This window comes from Vipera ursinii, assembly GCF_947247035.1.
Source record: "Vipera ursinii genome assembly, chromosome: 1".
NCBI classification, from domain to species: Eukaryota; Metazoa; Chordata; class Lepidosauria; order Squamata; family Viperidae; genus Vipera; species Vipera ursinii.
The window spans coordinates 320,062,058-320,088,169 of record NC_139512.1 but is presented as its reverse complement, the minus strand read 5'-3'; the positions used below and the strand labels follow the sequence as shown (position 1 = coordinate 320,088,169).

General features: G+C 38.3%; 1 protein-coding gene across 1 annotated transcript in view; it reads right to left on the bottom strand.

Moving 5' to 3' along the window:
• Nucleotides 1-2,818: 2,818 nt before the first annotated feature.
• Nucleotides 2,819-26,112, bottom strand: part of SLC8A1 (solute carrier family 8 member A1) — a gene marked incomplete at its 3' end in the record, with an annotated part of 276,693 nt that continues 253,399 nt past the window's right edge. The window contains exons 9-10 of the mRNA XM_083379245.1: nt 12,567-12,842; nt 2,819-3,195 (exon numbers count right to left, since the gene is read on the bottom strand). Coding sequence (XP_083235371.1) covers nt 2,819-3,195; nt 12,567-12,842 — 653 coding nt within the window. The remainder of the gene's footprint in view (nt 3,196-12,566; nt 12,843-26,112) is intronic.

Sequence of the window (26,112 nt, the reverse complement as noted above, 5' to 3'; positions counted from 1 at the left end):
TCTGCAGACATTGGTATTCTGGCCTTTCCATTTAATTAATGTACTGAGCAGGTCATTTCCAACTCTGTGATTGTATGATTTAAGGATTGTAGGATTTTATGGATGCGAATTCATACAGCCACTTTGCTTACCAGAACATACTCGATGTGTATGTTACTGTCCATGAGAAAATGGATCATGTGATAGAAGAATTGTCATTATAAGTCATACACCCCTGTGAATAAAGGAGTAATTATAAACTCCAAAAGAATATCATTCTATATTTGGGAGAAATATATCTACATATTTTTTCAACCGACATCCAGCAGCACTGCTAAAGTAACAATGAGAAATATATTTTACATATATATCTTTTCATTTTCCAATTGGAGGTGGATAAACCTGAGACTCTTCAAATATTATTGAATATCGCTCCCATGATTCTGAACTACTGGCCATACTGGTGGGAACTGGAGTCCAATAATACCCCAAGGGCCATAGATTCTCCACTGATACTCTAGAGAACAGCTCTTTAATCATTGTAAGCATGGCTATATTTTTATGGTATGGAAACATCAATGGCTTTGGTCTTCCCCTAATTACTTGTCAGTTTTCTTTCTCAGAAACAGGCCTATTGTGTGGTTACCACTGCAATAACAGTGTTTATATGACAATTTTTAAGGTATAAACCGTGTACAGCACATGGCTACCCATGCTGCTTCCATGTGACCAAGGAAGCAGCAAAGTCATACACATTTTTACTTCTCTGGCACCCATAAATAGAATCTATTTTCAGTTAAACATGAAAAATGAATTATTTCAATAAGTTTCATTCTCCCGAATCCCCTTTTAAATTTGCCTGCTTTAGATATTTCAGGTGTAGTGGTGAGGGAGTTCTGAAGAATGAAAAAAAAATAGAAAGACAGCGGATGAAGAAATCAATAGACAAACCAGCTGCAAAATAAATATCACAGGACTGTTCAGTTGCACTGTCCCTGAATGATAGTTTCCAAGCAAAGCTCCTTTTTGGTACCTTAATCTATTCTGAACATTGATACATACATTGTTGACATGTACTCATTAATGTCTACAGCAATACTGATATTTTAATTCATGGAGATAAAGGCCAATTCACTGCCAGACAATGCAGATAGTGCCACATTTCTTGCTATGACTTGTTGTTCTGAAGGTGGTAGAATTGTTTAACTCCAGCATGGAAGAATAAATTTGAATTACAGTATTCTGATGGTGGGTTGCCCTTTACAAAGGTTCAGAGATTTCCACAGAGCAAGAGCAGGAACAGAGAGAATAAACAATGCAAGAGACCAAAGAATTGGCATCTGGAGCATATGCAGCATAAATACTCTGGGTAAATGGGTGACTGAAAAAAAGCTCAAGGATGTTCTGGTGATTTAGGGTTCAACAAAGCTGTTCATACTTGAAATGAACAATGCTAAGTCCAATTAATTCCAACAGTCTAGTAATAAACAGGCTAAATTCATCCACAAAACTCAGTGGTAAAGCACATGCTAGCGTGTCAACTATCCAACAGTTCAATTCATGGAATCACCAGTTAAAATAGTTACAGGGCTGGATAAGCTTCTCCCTGAGAACTCAGAGAATCACTCTAAGTGAGAGTTCTGGGCTAGATAGGTCACTGGCTTGACTCAGTATAAACAACGTTCTGAGTCCTGTACTTGACTGGTAAACATAGAATGTGATAAAACTTGCACAGATTCTTCCCTTTAAAACCTAAGACTTTCTCCAGCTCTTGGTTATTGCTTCTTAGGAACCTTATATAGTGCAACAGAATGAATACCAGCCATTTCTGGACTCTCACTCTGTTCATTGAAAAGAAAAGAAATGGAAAGAAACACGCTTGGATTTTCAATGGTCAGTCAGCTTCACTATCACTATTCAATGCTATATTACAGATTATGGTTTGCTTCATTCATGCAAAGTGTTACAACAAGTACAATGAAAGCATTCCCAAATTGGAGTATGAGAAGGAGCATAGCAGCAACTATTGGTAGATGGAAAGGTAATAGGAGGGAACTGAAATTTAACTGACAAAATATGTCAGAAATACAGGGAAAAAATGCTAGGGCTTTGGGCATGAGTCTATAATCCACAGTCTGGAGCAAATGGAGAATTGATTAAATATGGTTTAGGTGGCTATTTTTCTTTAAGAGTGTGCTGGTCATAAATAGAGTTCTGAAATAATGGGAAAGGGTTATCTGTGATTTAATAACATCTGAACAACCAGGCAGTTAAGGAGGGATCAAAGCAAAAATAAAAACAAACAGAACAAAACCTCAAACAAAATTATCCTCCCCACAAACAGCATAGGGTTGGAACCCCCTTGGATTGTGTTGGTCACTCTAGACTCACATGTGTCATTGAGGGTGGTGATTCAGCTTGTTCTTGAGTTAATGAAGAAGGCAACAAAGATATTGGTCAGAAAGTCAAGAACTTCCACTTAAGTCCTTCGCCCAATATGATATAACTTAAAGTTGGCTGTTTGTCTTTCCAAACAACCCCCTTTGACATCCAACTGCTCCTTAGAGAGGGAGGGGAAAGGGAAATACAAAGTAACTCCATCATGACCTTGTAGGCTGAGTTGCAAAGATAGCCTTGCATCCATGTCTCCACTGCAATGCTGCTGCTCCTGGTGAAGACTCCTGCAGATTTCAAACTCCTACCACAAAGCTACATTCCATCAATAGGTAAGTGAACATGGCAAATGTTTTTTCTTCTCTGTTCAATAATATTAGATCTATATCTATATATCTCTCTTTCTATATATAGATACATATAGATACTATCTTCAATAGTTTCTTTAGAAGCCCTTTATGTGGCAGTAGGCTTCCAAAGATGAGAAAAATATGTACAAGAGCCAGAGCAGCACAAAGAGGGATGAGGTCAGAATCTTGGCAGTCCGTGGCCCGCCTAGCTCACCTCCAATCTCTGGTCTTCGCCGGTAGAGGAGCACACCAACACTGATAAAAGCAAATATAGTGAAGAGGGTGACAGAGAAAGCCAAGGTGCCTGGATGGACTACAAATGACTCCCCATTGGCTGCATGGTAGATTGCAGCAATGGACCAGGCTACGCCGATTCCCAGGAAAACATTCACAGCATTGCTACCAGTCACGTTACCTATGGAAGCATCTGCATATTGATCTTGTGTTGCTGCTACTTTGCTGGCAAATGTATCTGCAAAGTGAAAAGAAACACTATTATTTAACCTTGTGCTGTTGTCCCAACTTCCAAGTTCGGTGTTAGGCAAATGGTTTTCTAGCAATAGCAGGATGGTATATTGACAAATAATCTAGCCAAAAGCAAGATCTGGATAGACTTTGAAGTTGCATGTCTAGAACTGATGTTCTTCCAATCTTAACCCAGTGACTTTTTTTCCTGAGCTTCTGTCCCTAGTAGAATTAGACACTGTTTTAAATCAACTTGTTAAAAAGAGCTACTAGCAAATTGCAATCTTTACGTCTCTTTTTGCACAGCCTCTTCCCATTAGGTTATGCCAATATGCCAGATTTTAAGCAAATTATATTTTAAAGTTAATCTAAGATTAGTATCTAATCCCATGGTCCTTGGATTTTCCCTCACAAATGGGTATGTGCTATCATCCAATCCTTCCTCCTTTTTGGTTCTGAAAATTTATCCAGATATTAACCTTGGGTGGGTTGGATGCTCTCCCCGCTGCAGTTCTGTGGGGTATTATAAAAATATCCCTCTACATCAGGACATATGCCAAATGAAGATGGCTCTGTAGAATCCCCAAGCCATGTGCTCCTCTTTTGCTCTTTCTACAGGGAATCTCAGATTCTATTCTGAAGAAATAACTGGCAGAGAATACGAAGCTTATTTGTGCCTTCTTCTGTTTGACCAGAACTTTGATGTATCCTATTGCTCAATTAAGTGTCTCTTTTTGTTCTCGGTCATCTCACTCATTCAAACACAGAATAGCATTAATTTTAGTGATCATCGCTATTGTGTTATTTTATTCTATTTTTGTTTAGTTTTTTATATCTATAATTTCTAGATATATGTGTTTCAATGTTTAAAGTACAGTGTGTACTAATAAATATAAACTGAAGCCACCTAAGGCCAGTGGTTCAGACATTAAAGGAATGTCTGTAGCAATAACTAAATAACTAAAAAGGGTTCACAGCATATTCTGCATTTCAAACAATTTTTGCACTTGCAATCATTGGAGAAGAACAGATCCATGGGAAAAGCAGAAGTTGAATCTACAACTTCAGCTTGTATTTTTCTCCTGCCCAGGTTCTTCCTTAGAAGCTATGTAGCATTATACCTGGATCCACTCTGTCTGATGGTACAATCAATCTGCTTTGCAAATTTCTCTTTTCTCTCTCCTCATCTTTCCTTCTCTGGAACGAAAAAATCTTTTTCCCAGTATGAACTATTAAACTTCTACTAACAAATGTAGTTTTCCTTACGTTTATTTTTTGAAACATAAATTGGGATTATGGTTCCTAGCTCTGGCTCATGGTTAACATTAATTATATTAATGATAATGTGATATCATCACACAATAAACCAATATTGGATACTGTCTACTTGTAATATTAATACAAAAACTGTAAACGAAGCTTAAGGGACTGAGATTTAGTTTGGGTTCACACTTATATATTATACTTAATAGGTTTTCTGATTTGAAGTTTGATAATGCGGAGCCCCAACGGTAGCCATGATTGGGCAGGATCACACTTCACTAAGCCAAAGCACATTATGCCTTAGCAGGAATGTGAATCAGCTCAGAATGTGGCTTGTGAAAAGCGAAGATCTACTGTAGTGAGTTCGTGATAATGGTAAATTCTGAATAAGGTCTGAGGGTAGATTGTTTGAACAGCTTCACCATACAGATAGTCCTCGACATACAACAGTTCATTTAGTGACCATTCAAAGTTACAACAGCACTGAAAAAAGTGACATGACCAATTTTCAGACTTATGACTGTTGCAGCATACCCGTGGCCATGTGATCAAAATTCAGACGCTTGGCAATTGATTCGTATTTATGATGGTTGCACTGTCCTGGGGTCATGTGATCACCTTTTATGATCTTTGGACAAGCAAAGTCAATGGGGAAGCCAGAGTTGCTTAACAACTATATTACTAAGTTAACAAATGCAGTGATTCACTTTACAAATGTGTCAAGAAAGGGTGTAAAATGGGACAAAACTTACTTAACAAACTTAGCAACAGAAATTTTGGGTTCAATTGTGGTCATAAGTCCAGGACTACCTGTATCAACCTAAATGTAACCTCAAGTAACTAAAAGAGAGAGGCATTACTTTGAAAAAATCAACTTGGCTCCCATTCTCCAAAATCAGATTAGAAGGAAATCCAAGTTGCACATTTATAATAATAATAATAATAATAATAATAATAATAATAATAATAATAATAATAATAACAACAACAACAACAACAACAACAACAACGACGATGATGATGATGATGATGATGATGATGATGATGATGATGATGGTGGTGGTGGTGGTGGTGATGTTGGAAGGGACTTTGGAGGTCATCTAGTCCAACCTCCTGCTCAGGCAGGAAACCCTATACCATTTCAGACAAATGGCTGTCCAGTCTCTTCTTAAAAACTTCCAGCATTGGAGCATTCACAGCTTCTGGAGGCAGGTTGTTCCACTGGTTAATTGTTCTAACTGTCAGGAAATTTCTCCTTACTTCTAGGCTGCTTCTCTCTTTGGTTAGTTTCCATCCGTTGCTTCTTGTCTTGCCTTTGGGCGCTTTGGAGAATACCTTGACTCCCTCTTCTTTGTGGCAGCCTCTGAGATATTGGAACACTGCTATCATGTCCCCCCTTGTCCTTCTCTTCATTAAACTACACATACCCAATTCCAGCAGCCGTTCCTTATATGTTTTAGCCTCCAGTCCCCTGATCATCTTTGTTGCTCTTCTCTGTATTCTTTCTAGAGTCTCAACATCTTTTTTACCTCGTGGTGACCGAAACTGGATGTAGTATTCCAAGTGTGGCCTTGTCTTTCTTTCTGTATTTCAAAGCATTGTTGGATATCTACCTCTTTCACCCATTGCCCCCTTTCCACCTGCATTATTTAATTTTCCTGAAGCAGATGCTAATATTATGGTGCTCCAATCACAAACATTTCACTATTAAAAGAGAATTTACTGTTATTTAAAATCCATCCCAAGTATGCCACTAGATGTATTTTGTAAAAAAAAAGATAAAAGATTCCAAGCTGCTTTAACTGAATGTTTTCAGGACAGCAGCCTTAGGTCACCTTGGATAAAGAGAGAAAAGATAGCTCAGCCTACAAAAATACTTCTTTAAAATGTCATTCTTGGCAGGAGTTTAGAAACAGCTTTTTCCTATGGAATCTTGGATGCAAAATTGTGACATCTCATCTGGTAGCTAGTTCTTCATCTCCATACAAAGGCAAGGCCAAATAGATAGGGCAAGGATGTTAATTTACATTAAAATTCAAAAGCTGCTTTTACTCATAAAAATAGCACTATGGACATTTCTATAATTGCTGTTAAAAAGAAGGCAATTTCTCCAGAGTTCTGCCTCTGCTGCTCCACAGCAACTTAATAATTAGACTGCAGAACTGATGTCAAAATAAGAAAGTTCATGCTAGGTCCTTCTGCAACAGCTAGCAGAGTTCTTGGCAAGCTGTGGGGGGCAAAGATTGCTTGCAAAACACTCTTCATTCACAGGATAGTTTTTATGAAATTTGTTGGTTTGCTTGTTTATTAATAAGTTTAATTTACATAGCAGTGGGTCCCAAATTCTGGACTCTGGGTGGCTTACAATACTAAAAAGCATTATAAAAATATTAGAAACAGAAAGGCAACATACATAAAATATGAGCTGGGGTAAAAAGACCCAGACTCATAAATATAGTAACAAATCAGCACAACCAATATACAGTATTTCCTATTGTCCAGAGAGTCTGCCAGATGATCGTCTGACTAACTGGAAATTGAGCACTGGTTCCTTTATTAGTAAAAAGTAAAGGTAAAGGTTCCCCCGCACATGCATGCTAGTCGTTTCCGACTCTAGGGGCTGGTGCTCATCTCCGTTTCAAAGCCGAAGTGCCAGCACTTGTCTGAGGATGTCTCCGTGGTCATGTGGTCGGCATGACTAGATGCCAAAGGCGCACAGAACGCTGTTACCTTCCCACCGTAGTGGTCCCTATTTTTCTACTTGCATTTTTACGTGCTTTCGAACTGCTAGGTTGGCAGAAGCTGGGACGAGTAACAGGCGCTCACTGTTACGCGGCACTCGGGATTCAACCCGCCAAACTGCCAACCTTCTGATCGACAAGCTCAGCGTCCTAACCCACTGAGCCACCGCGTCCCTTGCCTTATTAGTAAAGGCAGGAGTAAACTAGTAAATTATTAGGCTGGAGAAGAGTGAGATCTGCTTATATGTGTAAAGGTTCATATATATGTCTGCAACCAACTTCTATTTTAGCAGCCCCCCACAACTTAGAAAATTGTTTTGTGATGCAAACTATGAGAGTCGTCAGTGAGAATATTAGCATCCCGCATAGAATTGTAAATCCTAGGATTCCTTGTGAAGAGGGAATTTAATTTTAGTTTTAATTTATTTTATGGCATATAGATATGATACTGAAGCTATGGCCCAAAAGGACATGCTGTCTTCAATCTGGATCTTTCAGCTGAGTGGATGTTGGCCACGTTTTTTGGAAATTTTAGGAATTACAGAGCCAGATCTCTGGAAATTACCAGATCCAAAGGCTATCAACTATTGTTAAGTTTCTTTCAATTTTTGACGAATCATTGCATTTTATCATTGTTTGATCAGAGAGTTTTGATAATTGTATTATGTTATTTATTTATTTATTTATTTTATTTATTTATTTATATAGCTATCTATCTCATGGGAAATTATTCTGGAGACCATACAACAATCCAGTGAGTTTCTTAAAGAAATAAATAATCTTGATTGACAATCTGACATGCAGATGAATAGTTCGGTAGAACTATTGAAGTGGGACACAGGTAGATTTAACTATAAACTCTAGCTATTTAGGTTAAATATTTAATTTATTTATTTTAAAAATCTGTGTATTCTACCTTACTTAGGCCTTCCATAATAACAAAAATGTGGATGATCAATAAAGCAGTAAAGAAACACAGAACACTCTAATACTTTATTGGTTCTCTGAGGTTTTGCCAACCAAATATGGCAGGTATGCCCTTATTTAAAAATCTCCCTCTTTTATTTCATTTTGACAGAAATTCAGCAGCATTTTTTGGAAGGGTTCTGTTTGCTATATCTAAGACTTGGCTGCTGTATAGGATCCTAGGCCTCAGGTCATGCATGCATTCCTAGTTTAGCAACTCCACAGGAAGCTTAGGCCAATGACAAAGGACACTTCTCTTCATTTAACTGCATGATGCTTTGCAGAGTCAGATGGGTGACATAATAAATAAATAGACAACTTTCCCTTCAAACTGCCTTTTATCTTCAAATTAATACTTCACTATTGTTGACACTGTTTTTTCTAATTAAGTATGGAATGCTCTTCTTTTCCCAGGCACTATTATTTTAGAAATCCTTGTTAATGTTAATAAACATTCTCTAAACATAATTTAAGTATCACCACATTATTCAGTGAGGCCAACAGGACTGAATTATGTGCATGAACCATCCTACTTTTCAGTAAGGAATCCCATTTCTTTAACAGGAAAGTTAGTAGCACCTAAGTTGCAAATAAATGTCTCATTTGGATAATTTAATTACCTCATCTAGCAATGATTTCATTCAAATACTCCTACCCCCAGCATTCATACCAGTGGCAAGATGATTGTAATTTATGTTGAAACTGCAACCTTATTATACATCTATTCTGTCTTTGCTTAAAACTGAATGTGACTCACACAATACAATTCTGTAACTATTACTCAGAAGTAAATTCATGATTTTGGGAATTAGGCAATGAGATTGATAAGATTGTCTTGTTCAAAAGATGGGTGCCCAATTCAAACAGTTTAATGCAGAGTTAAGTCAATGGCTGTTCCTTAGTAGCTCACTACAAAACTTTCGGATATTGATTTTTGTCTTGTGCCTCTAGTTCGTTTTTTTTTAACCTGCTCTACATTCTCAACTTTTCTCTCTATGAGCTTGGGTTTGGGTCCTCCATTGCAAAATTCTCAGCTGTTTTTTTTAATAAAAACTATTTTTACTGATTTGTATCCTATAACTGCAGTTTGATGGGTAGACATTTGTGTTAACTTTATCTCCAGATCATGAAATACTGCTGATTCCTGGATACCAAATAACTGTTGCATAACTGAAAAGATGAACATATATCAACCTTTCTGCTCCCTTTCTTGGCAGCCTAAAGCAAATTGTTGCCAGTGAATTGGGGAATGTGCACAATCTGATTGGATCGGCAGTTGGATTTTTCTTCCACACTGGCAATGTGACCACTAGGGAATGTTCCCAGGATCATCTGCATACATACATCCTGTATAACTTTATCACTGAGTTTCAGTCCATAATAGCATGGAGTTACATGAGATTCAGTGCTAGCAGAGAGTGACTACTTGCGGGGTAACTTAAGAGAGTATTTGAAGAATTGCATGATGCTTAATTCTGCTTTCCAATTTGTTGCTGCTACCTCCCAGCATCCAACCAATGCTAAATAGTACAACTGGTCCTTTAGATGTGACTTCTCACTTGCTCACTTCCTCTGTTTAAGCCTTGGTTGTCTTCTCTGCCACTGGATATGGACATATCAAAATCTTCCTCATTAATTGATGCCATTGAGCAATATAGAAAGCATTTTATTATGCTTTCTGTTGCCCATCTTGAAATAGACTTGGGAACAAAAGGATTTTCAAAAACCTATAAGTAAAGAATTAATACTAAATTGAATTATTATCATGATTAAAGGTAAAAGGTAAAGGTTCCCCCGCACATGCGTGCTAGTCGTTCCGACTCTAGGGGCCGGTGCTCAGCTCCGTTTCAAAGCCGAAAAGCCAGTGCTTGTCCGAGGACATCTCCGTGGTCATGTGGCCAGCATGACTAGACACCAAAGGTGCACGGAACGCTGTTACCTTCCCACCGTAGTGGTCCCTATTTTTCTACTTGCATTTTTACGTGCTTTCGAACTGCTAGGTTGGCAGAAGCTGGGACGAGTAACAGGCGCTCACTCTGTTATGCGGCACTTAAATTCTCATCTTATTTAATTCTCCCTAAAGTTAAAACTAGTAAAAGGAAAATTGCCTAATAAGTTCAGGGATGGGAAAGACAAAGTACTGATTTTTGTTGTTAGCTGCGAAGTCGTGTCTGACCCATCGCGACCCTATGGACAACGTTCTTCCAGGCCTTCCTGTCCTCTACCATTTTCTGGAGTCCATTTAAGCTCACGCCTACTGCTTCAGTGACTCCATCCAGCCACCTCATTCTCTGTCGTCTGCTTCTTCTCTTGCCCTCAATCTTTCCCAGCATTAGGCTCTTCTCCAGTGAGTCTTTCCTTCTCATTAGGTGGCCAAAGTATTTGAGTTTTAGCTTCAGTACTGATTACATGAGATTAAAATGGTATGTTCAAAAAGAAATGCTACTGATATAAAACAAGTAAGAATTGGATATAATCATTGCAATTGTGTTTTGTGCAAGCTTTTTCATTGTAATCATTCTGGAGAAACTAGGGAAGTTAATTTATTTAATCCTCTTACTTTTAATTGGTTTGTATTATCTTTTAAAAATCTTTTTATCACATTGTAAGCCACACAGAGTTGCTGTAATAGTGAGATGGGCAGTATATAAATTTAATAAATACATAAATAAATGAATCTTACGACCTCTGTTGTATTCAGAATCATTATTCTGCTTTGTTTTATCTCTTCAGCCAAAATATTTTTGTAACCATAGAGTTAATATACTAGAAGAAATCTGAAAAGCTTCTACAAATGCACTATGTTCTTAACAGATAAGATGCAAATGTCTATGTGACATGTTTATACAGAAAAGTGTATGGATAGAGTGTCAGCAAGCATACATCCCTGACATTCCCATGTGCAGAAGGCCATTGCTAAATGACAGAACTCAAGCTGTACTGTATAGGTCAGGAAATTGTATGATTAATATTTTCAGGTACGTATATAGTGCAATTTTAATAATATTTTAACGTGTAGTTTTAATGTTTTAATTATTTTTACTTGTTTTATGACTTGTAAGTGCCTAGAGCAGGGGTCAGCAACCTGAAACAGTGAAAGAGCCACTCGGAACCGGTTCCCTCACAAAAGGAAAAACTGGGAGCCACAAAAAATGTGTGCGCATGTGCATACATGCGCGCATGTGCAGAACAGGGTTTGACTGAAGAGTGGAGTCAAGGTGAGATATTATTATTATTATTAATGTGCACCTACCCTGCATATTTGAATTGATTGGTTGAACATTTTTAGTCCCACTTTTTTTTTTGGACTGCACATGGCAGAGGACTGGGAGCCGCAGGAGACGGCTGAAAGAGCCGCATGCGGCTCCGGAGCCGCGGGTTGCAGACCTGTGGCCTAGAGTCATCTTGTAGGGGAATGGGCAGCATAAAAATGTCATAAATAATAAATTGATAAAATAAATAAATGTATATATCTTCCCTAGTTTATGTGCAGAGAAATATGATCTATAATTCCATTGCTGGGGACAACCTAAAATGCATCAGGTAATCAGGTGTTCTGTTCTTAGAACCATCCATTTGTCTTGTCTCAGTGAGTTTTTTTCTGCCTTTAAGTAAAATTGACTATGCCTTGCCTGAATCCTTTTCCCCTCCATTTCTCTACATACAGATAAAACATAAGTGGCACTAAAATTTTATCTTCCACAGAGTTAGGCTCCCCAACCCATAGGAGACAGATTACTATTGTTCTATCAGTTCCCAAAGTAATCTTTAGAATGATAGAAAAGCAACTATTGCCTGGATGCATCATTGGGTCTGTGAAAAGGAAGAAAAAATTAAATCCCCTTTCCATACCTTGCATGGACCCTATTTGTGACTGGATTTCATGATCATGACTGTTTGCTTTCTAAAGCAATAAACAATTGATACTGTACCTCTCCATATCACTTTTTGAGACCAAAAACTATTTAACATCTTGCTTATTTTGACTCTGTAGTTGTCCTTTTATGGTTAGTACTTAAAAATTGGCAAGCTTTATGTGAATGTATCACTTCCAAATAACTAATGTAATAAGAAATAGTGTTTTAGATAGAGGTTAGTTCCCAGAGTCAAGATGTAATCAATGGAGTAGCTTTTCAGCCACAGATGGTTCAAAAATAATTTTTTCTGGTTTAAGAAAGGTTAATAGGCGGTAACAGATAGGGGAACATAATCTAGGGCTACAATTGACAGTCATTTGCTCTGAAATAATCCATGAGATTCCAATGGAATTGTTTTGAAGTAATTGCTGCCAAATCCTGAATTGTTCCAGGCTTACTGGGAACCCTAATTTTACAGCAAAGGGAGACAACATGAAAAGTAGTAGCAGGGACTTAAATTACTTTTTTTGCTGTCTTTTATTTTTTCTTACCTGGTACTGAAGTTCCCAATGCAACAAATACGACTGCAGTTACAGAGTCCTTCAGGCCAATTGTGCAGCCAAAATGGGATGCCAAATCCCCAATGAAAGCTGTGAGAAGGCCAATCATGATGATGGACACTACAAAACAAGCCCAACCACTCCAGTAGTCTGTTGGGGGAACAAAGGCAAAAAGGACTTTCCAGAAGACGGTCAGAAAGTGCATCACATAATCAAAGCAGGATGGTAGCTTCTCTTCGCCACATTCATCATCATCATCATCCTCTCCTGAAGAAGGAAAGAGAGAGGAAGGGAGGGAGAGAGAGAAAGGTTGGTTCATGAAGGATGGTTCCCAACTGTAAGGCACAAGCATAATTATCACAGTTGCCTTTTTGAAAAATGAAATATATAACAGCTTAATAAATATATCATTTAGAGGGAAAGGCCACTGTACTTTTCATTCCTTGTGTGAGAGGAAAAAAAGTATTTTCCACATCATCATCATCATTCTATAATTTTACAAATATATTTGTTGTATTGTTTCATTGAGTTCTCTTTTACATTTTTCTGAACTAAAGAAAATTTTAAAAAGTGTCCTGGGGAGTTTGTTTCAACTTCCTGATCAAATACACTTTGCATTTATACCAAATTTGTCTCAACTTTTAATTTTTCTTATTAACTGTATCTGTTGTTATAATGAGGGAGTATGATGGCCTAGTGTTTTGTTTGTTTTGTTTTATTTAATTTATATACCGCCCTTCTCCCTGGGGACTCAGGGCGGTTCACAGGGCATATAAATAAAAATACAATACTATACAAAAGTTAAAACAAAGATTAAATCAGTGCCCAATTAAAAACAATAATACAATCTAAAAAGACAATTTAAAACCCAACTCCCCCATCAGGCCAGACCGGCCAATTCAAACAAATGGGTCTTCAGACCACGACGGAAAGTTCGGAGGTCCGATGCCGTCCGGAGCTCCACCGGCAGTTGGTTCCACAAAGCCGGGGCACCCACAGAGAAGGCTCTCCCCCTGGGGGCCGCCAGTCGGCATTCCCTGACCGGAGGCACCCTGAGGAGGCCCTCTCTGTGGGAACGCACAGGGCGGAGGGGAGTTGAAGCCGGCAGCAGGTGGTCCCCGAGGTACCCCGGACCCATGCCATGTAGGGACTTAAAGATCATAACTAAGACCTTGAACCTCACCCGGAAGACAACTGGTAACCAATGCAGCTCGCGGAGCAAAGGTGTAACATGGGAGTACCGGGAAACTCCCAAGACAACTCTCGCGGCCGCATTCTGTACCAGTTGGAGCCTCCGAGTGGTCTTCAAGGGAAGCCCCATGTAGAGAGCATTACAGTAGTCAAGGCGAGAGGTCACGAGCGCATGAGTGACCGTGCACAGGGCATCCCGGTCCAGATAGGGCCGCAACTGGCGCACCAGGCGAACCTGGGCAAAAGTGGTTAGGATGCTGGGAATGTTCACCAGAAGGCTGGCAGTTCAAGACGCAATGACCGCATAATGGGGTACTCCTTTGCTTTTTGTAGCATTGCTTCATTTATTATTTCCTGCTGTTCAATCTAAACTAACTGGTTCCAGCAAAGGTTTTTTTTAAAAAAATGCCATGTGAATAATATTCCTGAACCAGGAGTGCATGAATTGGGTAACAAAAGGTTTGCCTCTTCTTTGATAACACCAAGGCTAGTGCCTGATTTAAAATAGTAGAATTATTTATTTTTCAGAGCTTAATCCAGGAAAAATATACTGAGTTACATAAAGCAAGGTGACTCGAAAGCAGTCTCAATATTAAAATGACCACACATGCCACCTTCTTTATGGCCCAGATAATTGTAATACTTTCAGGAGAGGCCCCAGTTGAAAGATCAAAAGTATTATTTGAGAATGCTGGTGGGTATCCTCCCAAAGCCTGTTATTTCCTTTGATAATTTTCCTCTAGCTCAGCTTATTTTGGGACTAAAGCCTAGACAGTGTTATCTGTTTTGCTTGATCCTGACAGCTTCTGGAAATATGACTCATCAGAATAGGCCATATTTTCCTCCACATATCACCATTTCTCAAATCACTGTGAATTATCTACAAGTCTTCTGATTACTTCTCTATTAGCAATACAATTATGTAACTGGATGTTTGTTGTAAACATTTTGATTCTTTTGGTTTGCACCACCTGATGTGCTATTTATTCTTAATGTACACTGTATAATAATCTCGTAAAAGGCATGGAGCATAGGAGCCCCAAACAGCTGCTGAAGACTGAAGCTTTTAGGTATCCTTGCTGTGAGATTGCTACATTTTTCTCAACAAAGAAATGATCCTTTTTATTGAGAAGCACTGAAGAATGCCAGGGAGTGCTATCTTAAATGCAAGAAAGTTTGCATTATGGAAAGAAAACCAAATGTTTTCCTCTTGTTTCCTATTAACGAACATCAGCAAATGGCTTTCTTGACATCATTACAGGGAAAAAATACGAACTTCATCAGCAAGCTTGGAATAAACAGAAATATTGTGGATGCCTCACTACACATTAGAGTATAGATATAAGAGAAATTATCCACAGATTCAATAGGGCTCTGTCAAAATGGAATCCACCAACAAAAACCAATGAACACAGTTTTCTTGTGTCTGTCATCTTCTGCTCAAATGTCAATCTATGGTTTGTATGTGGATGCTTAACTTATCACTTGCTCAGTATTCTTATTTTCTCCCTTAATACCTACTCCCTGCAAGCTATTTTCAGTTCTGGCAATAAGTCTAGCTTGGGAAAAAGTATTTTGGGGGAAAAAAACAATGATTGCCAGGAATGAGGTGGATAATATAAAGGAAAACTTGCAACTAAGTATGAGAGATGCCAGTGTAATGTATAATTTAATTCTGGCAAGTATGAGTTAAAGATAGTTAATTTATTGATTTAATAGCAAAAATCTACTCATAACATTTATTAAACATTTACTAAATATAACAAGTTACAATATTTATATAACCAATCAACTTGTTCAAGAGAATTACATTATAAAATATTCTCCCTACCCTATCCTCCAGAAGTTTTAGACTGGAACCGTTAACATCCAATTAACACGACTATGAGTTATAAAAATTTCAACCCAGCATATGTCAGGGAAGGCCACAAGCCCCAGAAAAATATACAAAAACATGGAGCTGAGAGATAGCAGGATTTGGTTCAGCAAATTGAGAAATATTGTCAAATATATTATTTTGAGAACTACACATCAAGACATCCTCTTTGAATTTCTCTTGACAAGCAGGTGGAACTGCTGTAGGGCATGCCATGCCCTGCATGGACCCAGCTGAACGGGATGCAAATTGATGGTTTACTATGGCCCTATAAATGAACTTAATGTCTTTTCTTGGTGGATGCATACACAAACCTCAAAATAATTTTGCTAGATCACTTTTCTTTTCTACTCAAGCCCCAATTTGCTTTTTTCTTTATTGCTAAACTGACAAATTGGTATCAGATCTTCATTATCTGTATCTCCTTCCACTGAAGCGGGGTGGAAAGAGAAGCATCTAATGATGCAAGCTAGCCATGGAACACTTCACTGTGGCAGTGTGGCAACATAATCAGTCTAAGACTTTGTCTTATAGGCAAAGAGTAGGATTCTCACTACTCTTACAATCTTTCCTCTAAGCATTGTTGATTCTATTTTCAGAAGATAATTTTGACTTGTCTTGTTCTTATGTAGGAAAACCAAGTTACAGTAAATATTCTGTTCATTTGTTTGATTTAAATGTTTAAACAGAAGTATAACTACTTTGTAATCCTAAGGTTTTCATCCTGTCTGACCATGGGAACTGCCAAATGTGTACCCCAGCTACAGCTGAATGGATTGGGTTAGAGCCAATTTAAATTCTTGAGTTATTTTGTACTGTCAAGTTGATTTAAGTTATCCTAAGATCAGAGAGCACTCTGCAAATATAACTAGAAAGGGATTATTCAAAATGCTTTAAATAGTTTTAAATTGCCAATCACTGAGATTGCATGTATTTTTAAAAAAGAACATTGCGTGAACAAAGCTTTTTGATATTTAATTCTCTCAGAGCACTTTATGGGAAGAGATGCAGAATAATAAAATGTCCATTAGGAGAATCAAACACTATGCTTTTATGAGTAATTTAATGCATTGGTAAATATTAAAAGATCTTAGTATGATGGTTCCCTGGATATTTAAAAACTAAAGTTTGCTGTAAATGGTTTGGATCTATAATGTAGCCCAGTGTTCTTCAACCACATCAACTTTAAGATCTGCGGATTTTATGTGGCCAGCATGCCCTCTGATCCTTGGAGAAATGGCTGGACACTGTAACAAAATGCTTATTGGAGGCCTGTTACTACTGCATTATTTGTCCTATTGTTATAAAGAGTCTTTTTGGTTAGTACTAATACATTATGTTAACTCTGATTAGTTATTTTATGACTTAGGGTGTTAAACTATGAGTTAAATAAGAAGCTCACATAAAAAATTAAAAGTTGATCAAACACAGCTGCTGAACTGACTGGCATAATGCACTCTTGGGGACTAAATGTGTACTGTTTACTTACTTAGCAAAACTGGTATTATTATAAAGTAGTATATGAATACCTTCCTTTTTGCTTAACTGTTATACTATTTAAAAACAATATTTAAAAAAATCCAGTGTTGCTCTCCTCATAAACCCATTTGAATAATAATTGCTGATGAAGTTTCTTGCTGCAGAATAAAGTACAAAGACCAAAATGTGTTAATAAAAAAGAGCTTTCCAGCCAGCAAAACAAGCCTTTAGAAAGAAGTGCCATTTCTGAATCTCATGTAGAGGATTTTGGCTGGGTCTTATGGAATAAGACTCCTATTCTCCTTTGGATAAAACAGTTTTCTTCATCTTAGCATCCTTCAGATGCTATTCCCGGAATCTCTAGCCAGTCCCTATCTTAACTCACTTTTTTTCTTAGAGCAGAGTGGATTTTTGTTCAAAAAATTAGGATATGCCGGACTAGGGAATAGAAAGGCCCGCTTTCTATAAGCATTATCCAAATTATTGCAATCATATTTAACAAAAGAGCAGAACAGCAAATTAAATCATTGTCTTTCTGACACATACTGCTTGGGGAAAAAAAGAAATACTGTTAGGACAAAAATTTTAGCTATAATTCTTGTGCAAAGAAAATGAAATATAGTCATTTCTCCAGAGCTCCAGTCAGGGATGAGAAATAGCCCAGTAGCTAACTTCTGCAAGATTAAAAAAATCCCATTTCTTTTTTAAAAGAATCTCTTCTATTTCTTTTTCACTGAGTTCTAGTGACACATGGCTTAATCTTTCACGAACTATCCACATGGCTTGGAAACATCTAGAAACAGTGACTAATATGCATTGTAATAAGATAATGGGTTGCATTCTTCAATTTAGATTGATAAAGATCAATATTAACATAGGCATCTACTTTAACCAGGCATCAAATAATATTTTAAAATATTAACCAGCTATTTTGGCTTTACTTAATCTAAAAACATGAAACATTCTATTGGATCAGACCTAAGGCCTATCAGAGCCAGCTTCCTGTTCCCTGGAATAGCCATCAAAATAGTAGATTGCTGGTACCTGGTAACCCAGGTAATTTGTTCTATAAAAATAAAATAGAAAATCTGATTACCCGATCATTTTGACCAAAAGGACCAATTATCTATTCCTTAATCTAATTGCCACCAAGATCATGGCATCTGCCCCTCTCAATTCCTGGCAAATAGATGGGGAAGAAATGGAGGTAGTGACAGATTTTGTTTTCCTGGGCTCCAAGATCACTGCAGATGGGGACTGTAGCCAAGAAATTAAAAGACGCTTGCTCCTGGGAAGGAAAGCCATGGCAAATCTAGACAGCACACTAAAAAGCAGAGACATCACCCTGTCAACAAAAGTGCGTATAGTCAAGGCTATGGTCTTCCCAGTTGCAATGTATGGCAGTGAAAGTTGGACCATAAGAAAGGCTGAGCGCCAAAGAATTGAGGCCTTTGAACTATGGTGCTGGAGAAGACTCCTGCGAGTCCCTTGGACTGCAAGGCGATCAAACCGGTCAGTCCTAGAGGAGATCAATTCTGACTGCTCTTTAGAAGGCCAGATCCTGAAGCTAAAACTCAAATACTTTGGCCACCTAATGAGAAGGAAGGACTCACTGGAGAAGAGCCTAATGCTGGGAAAGATTGAGGGCAATAGAAGAAGGGGACGACAGAGAATGAGGTGGCTGGATGGAGTCACTGAAGCAGTAGGCGTGAGCTTAAATGGACTCCAGAAGATGGTAGAAGACAGGAAGGCCTGGAGGAATGTTGCCCATAGGGTCGCGATGAGTCGGACACAACTTCGCAGCTAACAACAACAATCTAATTGCCAGACTAAGTCTGAAATGGAGGGTGACTGATGTCAAAGATGCAGGGAGCAAGAAACAGGAGGATGGTTTAAAATCACACCCTTCTCTGCCTGTTTCTTATCCCACACATGGATGGACAATAAAGATAGATGTGTTAAAACACAAACGCAAAGAATAAAAAACCCAAATTTCATCATGGCAATGGTTAAGAAAAGTGTGTTGTTTTACTGGTCTAGCAGCCCTGGGCAAAATAGGGACATATTGGGTGACAGGAGGGGAGGGGCTGTTTCTGCCACAGTATATAGCAGTCGATTGAAATGGAGGAAGTTGACAACACAACAGGCAAAACAATGTCACTGGTGCCACTGCACATTGGAAAACACTATTCTGACATATAGTAGGAAAAGATGGGTAGAGGATGCACAAATCATGACCTGTGGATAGGTAGAGGAGAATATTGTATCTTCCTACCCTTGAGAACTAGCTAGCAATTATTACTTGCACTAAGGCAACTGGTTAGTTACATCAGTCCCATGTGTAGCTGCACTCCTGTCGTGCCAATTGCTCTGCTTGAGAGCTCAAAAGGCTGGGAATAAAATGCTGCTTTTCAAGTGCATGCCATTGTTTCTTTTCTTCCAGCTTTTGGATCTTGCCTTGCATTACAGACTATAGACATTACAGACGTTGCAGATTCTGACCCTTGGCTACCAATGCTGATTAAAGGCCATGTGACTGGTTGCTTTCTGACTTCAGGCCCCTTGTTAATAACCTTGACCTCTCTTTGCACTGTGCTGATTTCATCCAAGTGGACGGTATGGGTTTGTATGTGTGTGTGTGTTCTGTTTCTTTTTAAGTCAGATGCAATTTTTTTTACTTTTACCATTTTAGAAAGGGTTTTGGGGGATGCAGCAATTGTGCTTCAGGACTTAGTCTGCCTTAAAGGTTGTTTACTGCTGCTCAATCAATAAGGTTACACATTGCATATATTTAAAGCATTACTGGCGGAAGGGTTATCGGGCAGCAATGGTAATGCAGGCACACAGTAATATCCATGAAAAGGGTGAACACTTTCTTTCATCTGCACTATAGTAGTTGCCCTCTGAAATTTCTTCCTGATCAAAAATGATAGGAGCAACATGGGCTCCTTGGTGCTCTCTGAACTTGGCAGTTTTTATGCAGATGCCTCATTACCCAAACCAGTAATGTCATCAGTGCTAGTACTTGTCCTGTCAGTGCTGTCAGGCAAACACTAACACTCAGTGCTTTTTTTGTAAAAGAAAAAGGTGCCGGAACTCACACATGTCATACAACCCCCCTTGCCTACCCTACAAGGTTCCATCCAAAAAAGGTGCCGGAACTCCGTTCTGAGCGTTCTATGAGAAAAAAAGCCCTGCTAACACTGATGATATTATCTAGTTTGGTTATTCACCTTTGAATTCCTGCAGTGTTCTGGTAAATAAAAAGTCATATTTAACAATTTCTAGTGCTTCTTGACGTGACGTTTTATATAATGCTTACTTTTTCTGTTTTCAGCAGCAAGGCTGCAAAATAAACAATTGGTGAGATGCTGATTCTCCTGAGTGTATTGGGGTTGCACTCTTCTTTTCGCTAAACCAGCATTCCAGTCCCACCAACCCTAGTCAGTGAAACCAAGAGCCATCTTTTCTTGAAATGGTACAAATTATGATCTAGGGAGAGAGGAGGTGGGGAAGATTGTTTTAAAGCCTAAAAATTCTAAATGTATAGCTGGCTTGGTAAATGTAAGCAACTCCTCATCCTGAAGATTTAAGTTGAACATTAATAATGGCCAGTGCTTTTTTTGTAAAAGAAAAAGGTGCCGGAACTCACACGTGTCATACAACCCGCCTTGCCTAACCTACAAGGTTCCATCCAAAAAAGGTCCCGGAACTCCGTTCTGAGCGTTCTATGAGAAAAAAAGCCCTGCTAACACTGATGATGTTATCTAGTTTGGATAATAAAATGTCTGCATAAAAAATACCAAGCTCAGAGAGGACCAAGGACTCCTGATTTCAACCCTGAACTACAAATATTGTCCTTTATCGATGACGTAGTTCTTGTTGGATACATTTGCCTCTTATAGTGAAGTAGGAATAAAGATCAGGCAGAGATTTTTAAAAAAATATTCTACAAGCAGTGTTGACAGTTTGTTAAACTGTGTTTTCTTCCCCAATAACAATTAGGTTCAGTGAAAACATGTGTTTTTATGGGTGCAATTCTACAGTTTGACAGAAGGAAGCCACCTGGAAATGAACAGAACATTTGATACTGACAGACAAAGCTTCTGCAGACTTGAATGCTATGGACTGCATGTTAGAAATCAAAAAGTCTCCTGTGGATACATTCAGAATACAATAGCATGAGGAGCCTAGAAGTGCCTGAGAAATATTTAATACTTAATATAGATGTACAGAAGGACTTAAAAGTATTTTAGAATTATTTAATATTAGACATCCCATGCCCTGTAGATCATTGATTTAGAGATATATCCTTATCTAAACAGGGAAACGAAATGACTATGGTAGGCAGAAAAGCAAAAAAAAAACCCTCCCTCCCTCCTCTAATTCTTGCTGGCTTGGCCATTTACTTTACTTTGCTTGTGGGAAGCCTGCAGGGAGAAAAATCAGTAGGGAAGCTAGCAGGAAATTTCAAGTCCAAAGCCAATAGGCAGCTAAATGGCTGCTGCTGGGTGGGGAAGAGAGCAAGGGATTACAAGAATGGCTGAGAAACTGTCATAGAATGTTCAAAATAGGCATCACAACAGCCAACAGCGTGGCAAGGCTGAAGCAACAAGAGTTTGGCAGCAGTGAAGCACCCACAACTTTACCAAATTTCGTTCCCTTAGGAGTCATGGGTCCTGGATTTTGGATACATTCTGTAAGTTAGGTAAGTTAGGATTTGAGGTACCTTGGTTCAAAAATTATTCCCTTAAGAAGAATTGTTTTACCTAGTTAAGATTATGGGAACAAGACTTTTAGTAGTACACAGATTTTTGTACTTTATTTGACTCAGATTACATAATACATTCTTTCAGTTAAATGTAATTAAAATTAATGAACTTGTTTCACTTTCACTTAGTTTTACCAATTGCAATTTAGACAAGGGAAAACTATCCTTAAATGTACAAGGTGGATACTGCTAATAAAAAGGAAATGGTTATGTACTTTTAGACACTTGCCTAGAAAAGATTCTGCTACACCCTTTGTCTTTGCACTTGGCTAATTTGGGAATGAACATAGGAAAATGTCAGAAGATAAAATTTGTCATATGGGTTTATCACTTTCTTATCTTTATGATTAAGTGAGTCATTCTTTCCTAGTCTGGCACTTCTGATATATAAGGAGCCTTGCCAGTAAGCACAAGGCAAATTACATGTAGGGGATTCTACAATGGAGCATATGTAGTCTGGGGGAAAAGACATTTCTCTGTCTGCAAAGGCTGATGGATCTTTGTTTCTCAACCTTAGTTCCTAAATGAGGTTGGAGATCACTACCAGTCCCACTGTCAATACAAACAGAAGATCATGGAAATATAGCTATAAATAAATAAAACTGAGCAATTGATTTCTCCCCCTAGATGGAAATAAACAGACCCACAACCTCCCTCTCAAAGAAAGCATGCAGACACCTAGCAAAGAAACACCACCAAATATCCCCCCCAAAAAAAATCAAATCAACAAACACACTTGACACAAACAGAAAAGCACCTCAGACTGTTGTCCTCCCCCCCCCCAAAAAAAAGAAAAAAGAAAAAAGAAGGCAAGTGCTGGTGATAGGAGATTCTTCCTGGAGCAAAAATCAAAGATGTGGCTGAGAACCTAGCCAAATAATTAGGTCCACAGATTACTACCCTCTCCTACTCCTTCACACTGGGACAAATGACATAACAAAGAACCTGAGCACAATATCTGAGAGACTATAAGCAACTAGACAAAAAAGTTAAGGAGCTAAGAGCACAAGTAGTGTTCTCATTAGTATTCCCAACAAAAGGCGAACACCCATTGAGGGAAAAAAGAATTCTAGAAATAAACCACTGGCTAAAGGGTTGGTGTTGGTAAGAAAACTTTGGTTTCCTGGACCATGGACTGCATTTCCTACACAAAGGACTCTTGGCAAGGGATGGGTTGCACCTCAAGAAAACAGGGAAAAATGTACTCGGAAAGACTGGCCCAACTCATTAGAAGGGCTTTAAACTAAGATTGAAGGAGAAGGGTGACCAATCATTAGAATCTCTAGAACACAAAACCAATCATAAATCCCAAGAAAACAAATCAAACAAAGAGATAGGGAGTGATGAGAAAAAAGAAAAAAATCAAACAACTGGAGATGTAGGAAACATACCCATGGACAGACATAAAAGTCTTAAATGTTCATATACTAATGCAAAAAGCTTGGGGAACAAACAGGGTGAACTAGAAGTAATAGAACATGAGGGTGGGTATGACACAGTTGGCATTACAGAAACCTGGTGGGGTGAAACCCATGACTGGAATGGACTGATGGATGGATACAAATTGTTCAAAAGAAACAGAACTACAAAAAGAGGAGGGGGAATTGCACTATATGTAAGAGAATACTATATATCTACAGAAATGCACATGATCAAAGATAAAAGCCCTCCAGAACCTATATGGGTCAATATAAAAGGGAAAAAAAGTGAAATTGCCATACGGGTATACTACAGGCCACCCAACCAATCAGAAGAAATAGTTAACAAATGTATGTAGGAAGCATACCACAGTAGTAATGGGAGATGTCAACTACCCAGATATCACCTGGAAGACAAACTCTGCAGTGAGCGGGAGATCAAACAGATTCCTAACCAACCTAGCAGACAATTTTGTCATCCAAAAGGTAGAGGAGGGAACTAAAAGTAAAGCTATACTGGATCTAACTCTTACTAATAGAGAAGAAGTGATAGAGGGAGTTGAAGTTGCTGGAACCTTGAGGGAAAGTGACCACGTCATACTGGAATTCAATAGAATGCAAACACAAGCAATAGAAAATAATTCAACCAATGTCTTAAACTTCAAAAGAGCTGATTTTAACAAACTCAGAGAGAACCTAGGAAAGATTCATGGATGAAAATCCTAAAGGGGAAAACAATTCAAGAAGCATGGGAATTCTGAAAAATGCTATCATAAAAGCCTAGTCCAGCACAATACCACTGAAAAAGAAAAACAAGAAAGTCAAGAAGAAACCAGTATGGCTGCACAAAAATCTCTCAGACCAAGTGAAAGACAAAAAGGACAAGTACAAAAAATGGAAAGAGGGACACATAACTAAGGCCAATTACCAGCAGATAGCCAGAACATGCAAAGATGAAGTCAGGAAAGCAAAGGCTCAGAATGAACAAAGACTTGCAACAGAAATCAAGGATAATAAAAAAGTTTCTTTCAACATATTAATAATAAGAAAAAAGTCAAGGAAACTATAGGTCCACTAAAGAGAGAAGCTGGCAAGGAAGTAACAAGCAATAGGGAGAAAGTAGAGCTGCTTAACTCATTCTTTGCATGAGTCTTCACACAAAAAGAAATTATAGCACAACATACCAAAAAATACTGCAAAAGACAAAATAGAAACAAAAATTAAAATAAGCAAGAAAATAATAAGAGTACGAATAGAATAGAATAGAATAGAATAGAATAGAATAGAATAGAATAGAATAGAATAGAATAGAATAGAATAGAATAGAATAGAAGCTGGAAGGGACCTTGGGCGTCTTCTAGTCCAGCCCCCTGCTCAAGCATGAGAACCTATACAGTCTCAGACAGGTGAATGTCTAGTCTCTTATTAAAAAATCTCCAGTGATGGAGTGCCCATGATTTCTCAAGGCAAGCTGTTCTACTGTTTAATTGTCCTCATTGTCAAGAATGTTCTCCTTAATTCCAGGTTGCTTCTCTCTTTGATCAGTTTCCAACCATTGTTTCTCGTCCTTCCCTCTGGTACTTTGGTGAACAACCTTGCCTTGTGGCAGCCCCTCAGATACTGGAACACTGCTATCATGTCTCCCCTATTTCTTCTGTTCTTTAGACTAGCCAAACCCAAGTCCTGCAGCTGTTCTTCATATGTTTTAGTCTCCAGGCCTTTGATCATCTTGGTTGCTCCTCTCTGAATTTTTTCCAAACTCTCAACATCTTTGTGATATGGTGACCAAAATTGGCTGCAGTATTCTAGGTGTGGTCTTACTAGGGTTTTATAAAGCGGTACTAATACTTTGCGTGATCTTGATTCTATGCCTCTGCTTATACAACCCAGGATTGTATTAGTTTTTTTGGTTGCTGCTGCACACTGCTGGCTCATAGTCAAGTGATCGTCGATTAGGACTCCAACAAAGATGATCAAAGGCCTGGAGACTAAAACATATGAAGAACAGCTGCGGGACTTGGGTTTGGCTAGTCTAAAGAAAAGAAGAAATAGGGCTGACATGATAGCAGTATTTCAATATCTGAGAGGCTGCCACAAAGAAGAGGGGGTCAAGTTATTCTCCAAAGAACCAGAGGGCAAGACAAGAAACAATGGTTGGAAACTGATCAAAGGGAGAAGCAACCTTGAATTAAGGAGAAAGTTCCTAACAGTGAGGACAATTAACCAGTGGAACAGGTTGCCTTCAGAAATCGTGGTCGCTCCATCACTGGAGGTTTTTAAGAAGAGACTAGACAGTAACTTGTCTGAAATGGTACAGGTTCTCCTGCTTGAGCAGGGGGCTGGACTAGAAGACTTCCAAGGTCCTTTTCAGCTCTATTCTATTCTACTTGATAATGCAAGTTGGGAAGTACTTCCTGAAAACAATTCATTTCCCAATTTTTGCATAATTAAAAAAATTCAAGGGTGTTAAGAAATATCAACTGATTTTTTTTCTTCTAAATTAAACATTTCTTGAGGGCCAGAAGCACCAATGGAGCTTGTATTGTTATATGATTTATTACTCCAGTCTGACCTCCTTTTAATTATCTTTTCAATTAGTAGGATAGCAGATAATCATGCTGAGGTGCAAGTAATAAGAGCATTATTTCTGATGCATAGAAGCAGCAGTACAATTATCTATCCTTGGAGAAGATATAATGCGTTGAAAACAGTGATTCATGTAGGTGAACTTGCCATGAATATTAACAATGACAGTGTGCCTTCAGTTTATGAAGCAATGATCAGAAAATCCTGCTCATGGAA